Below are 9,359 nucleotides of genomic sequence, written 5' to 3' on the forward strand. Positions count from 1 at the left end.
ACTGAGGCTCCACCTGCAGAGGCTCCTCTGGCCAGGATGCTGCCCTCGGCTCCTGGTGGGTGGGCTCCACCTGCCGGCCGGGTCCACTTTACAGGCCCCTTGCTTCTCAGCCGTCCTCCCCTGAGACCACCAGCAGGAGACGGAGGCTCAGCGCTCAGAGGCCACTGCCAGGAGCCCAGCCTCGGCCACATGGGCACCCGGAGGCAGGACCCTGGTGGGGGTGGGGGTGGGGGCAAGATGGGCACATCAGAGCTGGCTCTGCGCCCTCCCATGGAGACTGCAGAACCACAGGTGGCCCGGGTGCTGGATGGGGGCTGGGGTGGAAGGGCCACCCCACGGGAGCCCAAAGGGTGGGTGGTGGATGTCCCTGGCATTTGGGGTTGGAGGGAGGGTCCTTGAAGCAGAGGCAGCAGGAAGGCCTGCACCCCCGGGGACCCCACCTTGGAGTGGGCCCCTGGGTCCCTGGGCCCCTCAGCACAAGGCCCCGCTACGCTCACTGGCCCAGCGGAAACCCCTAGCTGGGTTGTGACCATGACCATTGGGCTTTCCAGGGGCTGTTCTGGAAAGTTCCAGAGCCCTGCCTGGAGCAGGGACCCCTCGCTCCCTGGCTTCTCCCCGGCTGCTCTTTTGGGCCCCAGGCTCAGGGTGTTCACAGACAGAGGAGGTGCACTGGGGCCAGGGTCAGGGTGGCTGTAGCGAGCCCAGCCCATGGCCTGCAGCACTTCCCAGATGGGAGGACATGAGTGACCGGGACACCCCTGGGCATGTCTCAGCCTCCACCTCACACATTCGGGGCATGCTCTTGGCCAACACTGGCCCCTGACTCAAAGGGGTCAGGGGTCATGACAGGGACTAGCCAGTGATGCAGCCTGAGTGGACACTGGCTGGACAATGGCCGCCAGAGCCCTCCTTGCCTCACTCCCTACCCCCCACCCATCCGCTAGAGCCCCTGGCCAGCTGAAGAGGCCACTGCTTAGATACTGCTTCTAAGGTGACCTACTTCCCCCACCCAGGGCTGGACTCTCAGGGGCCTGCAGGAAGGCCAGCACCGTGGACAACAGACACGGATTGGATGGGGTCCCCTCCCCGTGGCCGCTCATTGTGGCCTTTCTTCACCCCTTCCTTGGCCCCAGAGGACCTGCTCTGTGTGAGAGCCCCTCTCTCAGGAACTCTTCGAGACGGGGCCTAAGGGGGCTGAATGGCCCAAGTGACCAGGCGTGGGTGGCTTGGGGTCATGCGGCCAGTGAGGGCTAGCAGACTCCAGGCCTGGTGTGCTACAGACCTGAGCGCTGCCTGGGAAAGTCCAGGGGAGGGGCGGGTAGGAGGATGCCCTCGGGCCAGGATTTCGGGGCCCTCGGCAAACTGAGCCCCACCCCTACCTGCCCCGGCAAGCACCCACTATTTACCTCGGTGAGGGGGAGCTGCAGGCCCCACCCACCCCCACCCCCCACATGGAGTGCTGGGCTGATCCCGCCCTGTGGCTACAAAAGTCTCCTGCAGACACTGTCCACTGCTCATAGCTGACCCGGGACGCACCCTCACCCACCATGGCTGTCGGCCGGAGGAGGCTGGCTCCACTCTGGGTGCTGGCTCTCGCTGTGGCCTGCACCCAGCACACAGGTACGGCTCCCACAGGCCGCCCTCACCCCCAACCTCTCGTGCTGGTCCCGAGTCCAGGGGTGACCCTGGCCCAGATGGGTCTCATAGCCCTGCCACCCTGCCTGTGACCCCAGCTGGCTCTTTGTGGGTGGGGAGAGCCTGGGGCTGCAAGACCCGGGATGCTGGCCGGCCAGCGGTCGGAGCGCCGTGCCTGTCCCTGCCGGCCGGCTGTCACAGCTGTAGAGCCTGGCCCAAGTCTCCAGGTCCAGACAGCAGGCTCCGGTCCTCCCAGGGTGGCGGCCCTCCTGCAGGCTGGTGAGCGCCAAGTTCAGCAGACAGGGGCTCCCTGGACCCCAGGCTCACTTCTGTCTGGGCCACGAGGGACGTCTCCCGCTGGGCGTCCATCCAGCCTTGTGAAGGGTGTGATGGGGCCCCATGCCCTGGGGTCCCATGCTGCGAGGATGCTGGGGAGACTCATGGGGGCCGTGACCCCCAGAGCATGTATGGAAGGAGGGGCAGAGACAAACCAGGGGAGGGGGCTGGAGCCACTCCCACCTCAGGGTCCCAATTACCTTCCAATCAGCCACAACTGTCTGAAACCTTCTCTATGCTCCCTCTGGGCGCAGGGCCTGGGAGACCCCTGGGGGGGGGCGGGAGAGGGGGTGGAGGGCCCATGGACCCGTGATGGATGGGAGATCAGCAGCCCGGAGAGCCTCTAGGACCCAGAGGAGAAGCCGGCTCGCTCTGTGAGGACAGACTGCCCTGCTGACCAGCTGCCCACCCCCAGCTGCCTGCTCTCACCTGCTCCCCTTCCCCTGCAGGCCAAGCCCAGCAGGGCCCCTCAGAGTCCAGCTATGAGTACTACCCGGACCTCCCTCCCCTGGAGCCGGGGCCAGGCGGTGAGTCTCAGCCACGGCCACCCCCAGCTCAGCTCCCTCCCGTCCAGGCTCCACTCAGCAAACCTGCTATCCCCGCCCCCCCGCTGGTGCTGGACCTGTCCCCAGCCCTCTGTGAGCCTCTCAGACCCATGTGCGGCTGAGTGACTGGACAAAGTTCCCCTGAGCAGGGCCTGCACACCCACGCAGCTGCTCTGCTGGACAAGTGTGGGCCCAGGCATGTTGTCAGGGTGGGACCCCCTGTGGCCTCCCTGCCTGGCCCCGAAGCAGGGCTCCCGGTGTGTGGCTTCAGCCTTGAAGTCCTGGCCAGGTCCTGGGGGCCCTTGGGGGAGAGCGGGAGAGCCTGCACGCTGCACAGGTGTGGGAGTGGGGGGCAGCGTGCCTCACTGTGCTGCCCTCACCTGATGCCCAGGAAGGGGTCACCCTGCTTAATCTCCATGCCCAAGGGCCTGTCCAGCGGCCATGTGAACGCAGACCCTTCTGAGGCTGCTGGGGTGGGGAGTCCTCTGTGTGCAAACCGAACCTTCCAGGTCTGAGTGGGGGTGAGGTGGCAGCCTGGTGGTCCCCAGGTGATGGCCGGGAGGGAGAGCTGAGGTCACACCGGTGGTGGCCTTATCTGCACCTGAGGTGTGTGGGCATGGTGCCTGGTGGGTTCCCTCACTGGAGGAGTTTTGGGCTGGTCACTTGGGCTGGCTGTTCCAGACCATGGGAGGTAGGGCTGCACCTAACTTCACACACGCCTGTCCCCACAGGTAGCCCCCTTGGTGGGGTGACCATCTTCCCAGCGCTGAAAACAACCATCACCAGCAAACAAGGTAGGTGAACCCCACTGGGGCCAGGCCAGGGCTGGGCGTGTAGCTGGGTGTCCTTACCCTAGGGCTGGGAGGGGACTATAGGAGGGGCCAGCTTCCAGAGTGGACCCTGAGACTCCAGGAAAGGTCCAGAAATCCACAGGAGGATGTCCCAGGGTGCATTGGGCAGCAGCATGCTCGTGGGCCCTGGACAGACAGGCAGGACAGCCGACACCTGCACCTTCAGAGCCCCCTGCAACTCTCCCCCGCAGCCCTGAACCCCGCGCACAATGGGCGCGTCTGCAGCACGTGGGGTGACTTCCACTACAAGACCTTCGACGGCGACGTCTTCCGCTTCCCCGGCCTCTGCAACTACGTGCTGGCCTCGCACTGCCGGGCCCCCTACGAGGACTTCAACGTGCAGCTGCGCCGAGGCCCTGGGGCCAACGGCACCACGCCTAGCAGGGTGGTCCTGAAGCTGGACGGCATGGTCCTTGAGCTAACCGAGAGCTTGGTCCTGGTCAACGGCCACCCGTGAGTCCAGCCCCAGACATGACCAGGTTGCTCTGGGGGATGCCACTTCTGGGAATGTGGGGGGCCAGGGAGGCAAAGAATGCCCAGCCTCCTGGGAGGACAGAGAGAAAGTCCCCCAAAGAAGAGCTGGCCAGGCCTGCGGGTTGATTCCCGTCCCCAGGCGCTGCCCGCCCCCTTGCCTAGGATCCCAGGGGCCTCTCGTCAATGTTGGCGCCGCCACCACAGGCCAGATGGGGCCGCCCCTGCTCCCCACCAGACGTGTGACTTGTCATCGGGGCTCCTGACTGTGGGAACTTGTCACACACATGGTCGCAGGGCCCCCTCCCCTCCCCAGCCTCAGGGGGTGCCCCTCCCCTGCCTGGCCCTCAACCTGGCCGCTCTCGCAGGGTCCAGCTGCCCTTCAGCCAGGCGGGGGTCCTGATCGAGCGGAACAGCATGTACCTGAAGGTCAAGGCGCGGCTGGGGCTTGTCTTTCTGTGGAACCGAGACAACAGCCTCCTGGTGAGTGGGTGGGGGGCAGTGGGCTTGGTCTGGATACTCCCCTGCCAATCTGACCCTCAGTCCAGGGTGTCCGTACTGAGGTCACCTCTCCTTTCAGCTGGAGCTGGACGACAAGTATGCCAACCAGACCTGTGGGCTGTGTGGGGACTTCAACGGGCTCCCCATCTTCAGCGAGTTCCTCTCCAACAGTGAGTGCCCCTGGCAGGCCCTTGCACACACACACACACACACACACACACACACACACACACACGCGCGCGCGCGCGCGCGCACACAAAGTGCCTGCACAGACTCACACACGTGCACACAGAAACCCAGCCCACACACAAACCTGCACACACAGGTGCACACACATGCATACATGTATGCACTCACACACTAACAGCCTCAGTTCACATGCAAACACACATGCAACACACACAAGCATGCGCACACGTGTATGCATGCACACACATACTGACATGTATTCACACATGTGCATAGAGGCACACATTCATGATCCCAGGACAATACAGACATGCACACACTCATGTTCGCACACGTGCACTCACGTGTGCACACAAGTACACACTCACACCCCAGCACATGCACAAAAGCACACACATGCTCATGCACATATACACGTATTCACACACTTAGAACCCCAGCACAATACAAACACACACCCATGCTCAAATACGTAGACACACACGTGTGCACACTCACACCCCAGCACATGCACAAACACGCACATGCGCACTCACACATGCTAACACATGCACCCCAAGCAGCACCCCTTGTGTGTCCTGCAGACATCAAGCTGACCCCGACCGAGTATGGGAACCTGCAGAAGCTGGACGGGCCCACGGAGCAGTGCCAGGACCCCGCCCCCACGCCCCCGAGGAATTGCACGTCGGGCCTGGTATGCTGGAAACAAGGCCCGGGGCCCAGGGGGGAGAGGGGACCTGCTCCTGCAGGCTTGGCGGGGGCTGGGGTGGCGGGGAGTGAGGCGAGGTGGCGGTCTCAGCCTGGACAGGGGACTGTGAATCGTGGGGTCCACCTGAGGTTCACAGCCCGCTTCTGTGTGGCCCGCACCTCTGCCCCCAGGAGTTCTGCCAGGAGACCCTCCTCGGCCAGCCCTTTTCGGCCTGCCACGCCCTGGTCGACCCCGGCAGCTACATCGAGGCCTGCCAGCAGGACATCTGCCTGTGTGCCCACGATGACCCCACCAGTTGCGCCTGCCCCACCCTCGCCGAGTACGCCAGGCAGTGTGTGCACGCCGGGGGGGTTCCCCAGGACTGGCGGACCTCCAACCTGTGCCGTGAGTGATGCCCTCAGCCTGCCCGACACCCTCTGGCCCCCACCCCTGAGGCAGGGACAGGTGAGTCATGGGCCCTGTCTTCCTGGTCACAGCGGCCCAGACGTGCCCCTTCAACATGGAGCACCGGGAATGTGGCCTGCCCTGTCCCAACACCTGCTCCAACCGGGAGCACGCCCAGCTCTGTGAAGACCACTGCGTCAGCGGCTGCTTCTGCCCCCAGGGTGAGCCTGCACCCCCACCCCTCCCCGCCCACGAGTCCAGCGCAGGCCCCCAAGACACACAGACATGTCCTGGGAGCCAAGAGGCTGGCCCAAGACAACCTGGGTGCCTGGGGTGTGAGGATGCTGACCGGCATCCTCAGACATGCACACACTCATGGGGTTCTGGGGTTGTGGGGCCTGGGCATGGCCGGCCTTCCCACTGCCCAGCCTCACGCTGCTCCCACTCCCCAGTCTCAGCCCCCACTGCCCACTCCCGCAGGGACGGTGTTTGATGACATCAGCCAGAAGGGGTGTGTTGGTGTGTCACAGTGTTCCTGCACCTACAATGGGGTTCCCTACCCACCTGGAGCCGTCTACTCCACTGACTGCACCAACTGGTAGGTCCCTGGACCCTGCCCTCCATCCCAGTGGGGCGGGGAGGCCCGGACCCCAGCTTTTTTCTCTCACAAGGGAGACCGGGGGTCAGGGCTCCCATGAGCCAGTGCCCACAGGTGCCTCTCCCTCTCCCTCAGCACCTGCTCTGGGGGACGTTGGAGCTGCCAGGAGACCCCGTGCCCAGGCACCTGCTCCGTGCTTGGAGGCTCCCATTTCTCCACATTCGACGAGAAGCAGTACACAGTCCACGGGGACTGCAGCTATGTGCTGGCCAAGGTACCACGACCCTCCTGGGCTCTGCCAGCTTCTGGGCACCCGTGCCGGCCTGGCTCAGTCAGCTAGCCAGCCCTCAAAGTGCCGGTGCCCTGAGGGCCACTCAGTTTGTGTGATGCGGGTCGGAGCCCTGACCTCTCTGGGCCCTAGCTTCTGTTTAGAAATGAATGAGCTTTACTTTTAAGGGTAATTTTCAGGTTAAAGGGAAATTGCCCAGAAAGGCTCCTGCTGGGGCCCAGTGTCTTATAACACGCAGGAGCCGGCATGGATACATTGTTACCAGCTTAAGTTCATGGTTGGTTCCCCTCCCGGGGCGCTCAGCTCCTGTTAGTTGTGACAAATGCACAATGCCCCCCACTGCGTACCCTGTAGGACCCTTTCTCGGCCCCTAAAGGCCCTGCACGCCCTTTCCGTCTCCCTGTCTGGCAGCTGTCTGTCCACTCTCTCTGAACCAGAGTTGCCTCGGACCGGCAGCCCCCGCCATAGTCAGAGCGGGCAGTACAGGCAGGCCAGGCCTTTCAGAAGTCCATCGCCAGGACTTTCTCCTGCGGTGCTTCTGTGTGAACTTGCATGCAAACTTGTTGGCTGGCGGCAGCAGCAGGGTGCTTCGCCAGCTGCCCCACCAGGGCGCCCTGTCTCCCATGGTCTAGTTTCTTCCTGGCTGGACGCTGGCCCGGGGCTCCACCCGGGAAGCGGTCCTGGACCCTCCTGCCTGGGCCGAGCCCTGCCCAGAGCTTGTGCCGGAGGGGGGGTTTGCCCGGAGGTGGGGAGCTGGAAGGACAGTGTGGCTCCTGTGTCCCTCAGCCCTGTGATGGCGGCACCTTCACCGTGCTGGCCGAACTGCGCAAGTGTGGGCTGACAGACAGCGAGACCTGTCTGAAGAGTGTGACCCTCAGCCTGGGCGGCGGGCAGACAGTGAGTGCACCGCCCCTGGGGGCGGCGGGCAGGGCTGCATCCTGGGAAGGGGTGTGTGTGTGAAGGCCAGGCAGTGAGAAGATCGTCTCCCTTCTCAGCACGTCTCTCTCAGGGCTGTCTGAGTGATTGCCTCCAGTCAGTAGATTTCCCTGTTCTGTAACATGGGCATTTGCATCCTAAAGAAATCTCCCTGGAACATGCGGGAAGCAGGATGAGCGAGTCCCATCTCTGCCTCACCGGCGGAGGTCCCCGGCTCCTCTGTGACCCAGTGTTCAGCCCCCTGGGCCTGGGCTCGGGCAGCAGGGCCCTGACCTTTGCTGCCTCCCCAGGTCGTCGTGGTCAAGGCCAGCGGTGAGGTGTTTGTGAACCAGATCTACACCCAGCTGCCTGTCTCTGCAGGTGAGGGCTGCTCTCCGGCCCCAGCTGCCTGGGCATCCGCCTCTCTCACCCATGTCCCTACTGAAGCTTTGCCCTCTGTGTCTGCAGCCAACCTCACCCTCTTCCGGCCCTCCACCTTCTTCGTCATCGCCCAGACAGCCCTGGGCCTGCAGCTGGATGTCCAGCTGGTGCCCACCATGCAGGTCTTCCTGCGGCTGGCACCTGCTCTCCGGGGCCTGACCTGCGGTAAGCAGCACCTCCCACCCCGGACCCCAGCTGGTCAGCATGCCCAGGGCCTCATGCCTGGTTCTGTCTGCCTGAGGCTGCCTCCTCCCTGAGCCCCCAGCTGGCTGGGGTGCCCAGGGCTTCATGCCTTCCCCTCCCCCAGGCCTGTGCGGAAACTTCAACCAGAATCAGGCTGATGACTTCCAGACCCTTAGCGGCGTGGTGGAGGGCACGGCCGCCGCCTTTGCCAACACCTGGAAGACCCAGGCCGCCTGCCCCAATGTCAAGAACACCTTTGAGGACCCCTGCTCCCTCAGCGTGGAGAACGGTATCCACCCACTCCCCCGTCTCCCTGCTGGCCCCAAGGAAAGGTCACCATCCCAATCTCTGCAAAGGGATGGGCCGTCCACCTGAGCAGCCCCCACCCCACCCGAGGGCCATGAAGGCCCAGACAAAGACCAGCTGGTCACTCTGGCCCTGACCTCGAGGGGGGTGGGGTGGCTGGTGGGAGTCGGACCAACCAACCAGCACAAGTCTCAGGCATCCATACGAGGATGGGAAGTTCTTTGAGACGTAAGCAGAGCCACACACGGAAAGACAAGACCCCCTTCCTGTGGCGGTCCCCAGGGAGGGGCCCAGGGACACGCCCATGGACTCATCAGGGCGTGCCTCCTTTGTGGGTGGCATCCTGACATTGGGGTCACAGCTTCAGGGTAAAGAAAAGGCCACCAGTCTGTTTGTCATTGACTCCGTGGTGATGGCCAGTGCCCCTCGGGGGCAGCTTGGGTGGAGCAGCAGGACAGCAAGAGCAGCTGGCCCTGGGACATCACCCATGGGAGCTGCGAGTGCACATCTTGCACCATGGAATGGCGCTGTGGGTCCACAAGGGGCTGGCCTGGGCAGGGTGGGCTGCAGGCAGACATCCAATGGCATCTCCCTGTGCCCACAGAGAAATATGCGCAGTACTGGTGCTCACGGCTGACGGACCCTATGGGGCACTTCGCCCACTGCCACACCACTGTGAACCCTGCCACCTACTACTCAGTACGTTGCATGCTCTGTGCGCTCGGGGCACCTCCGTCTCGGGCCATGAAACCACCCTTGGGAACAGAAGGCACCAGTACAGGACAGACACTGTGACGACCTGCGCTCACCCCACGTGGCTCTCCATGCCTGACCCCAGGCTTCCACCAGTCACAGCCGTGGAGCTTGACACCCCGTTTGGGTCTCCCATTCTATCCCTGTCCTGTTCGCCATCCATCCATCCATCCATCCATCCACCTACTCATCCACACACTCATCCACCATCCATCCACTCACTCACTCACTCACTCATCCATCCATCCATCCA

General features: G+C 63.8%; 1 protein-coding gene across 1 annotated transcript in view; it reads left to right on the forward strand.

The window, feature by feature from the left end:
- Window positions 1–1,547: 1,547 nt before the first annotated feature.
- MUC5AC (mucin 5AC, oligomeric mucus/gel-forming) overlaps window positions 1,548–9,359 on the forward strand; it is a 29,893-nt gene continuing 22,081 nt past the window's right edge. Inside the window, exons 1-16 of the mRNA XM_045290423.1 lie at window positions 1,548–1,620; window positions 2,421–2,498; window positions 3,248–3,310; window positions 3,502–3,820; window positions 4,207–4,321; window positions 4,419–4,509; window positions 5,113–5,222; window positions 5,408–5,621; window positions 5,714–5,842; window positions 6,102–6,219; window positions 6,355–6,493; window positions 7,295–7,405; window positions 7,735–7,804; window positions 7,892–8,029; window positions 8,172–8,336; window positions 8,958–9,052. Of these exons, the coding sequence (XP_045146358.1) occupies window positions 1,548–1,620; window positions 2,421–2,498; window positions 3,248–3,310; window positions 3,502–3,820; window positions 4,207–4,321; window positions 4,419–4,509; window positions 5,113–5,222; window positions 5,408–5,621; window positions 5,714–5,842; window positions 6,102–6,219; window positions 6,355–6,493; window positions 7,295–7,405; window positions 7,735–7,804; window positions 7,892–8,029; window positions 8,172–8,336; window positions 8,958–9,052 (2,028 nt within the window). The remainder of the gene's footprint in view (window positions 1,621–2,420; window positions 2,499–3,247; window positions 3,311–3,501; window positions 3,821–4,206; window positions 4,322–4,418; window positions 4,510–5,112; window positions 5,223–5,407; window positions 5,622–5,713; window positions 5,843–6,101; window positions 6,220–6,354; window positions 6,494–7,294; window positions 7,406–7,734; window positions 7,805–7,891; window positions 8,030–8,171; window positions 8,337–8,957; window positions 9,053–9,359) is intronic.

This window comes from Echinops telfairi, unplaced genomic scaffold (assembly GCF_000313985.2).
Source record: "Echinops telfairi isolate 266 unplaced genomic scaffold, ASM31398v2 ScPeMD7_37;HRSCAF=141, whole genome shotgun sequence".
Lineage (NCBI taxonomy): Eukaryota > Metazoa > Chordata > Mammalia > Afrosoricida > Tenrecidae > Echinops > Echinops telfairi.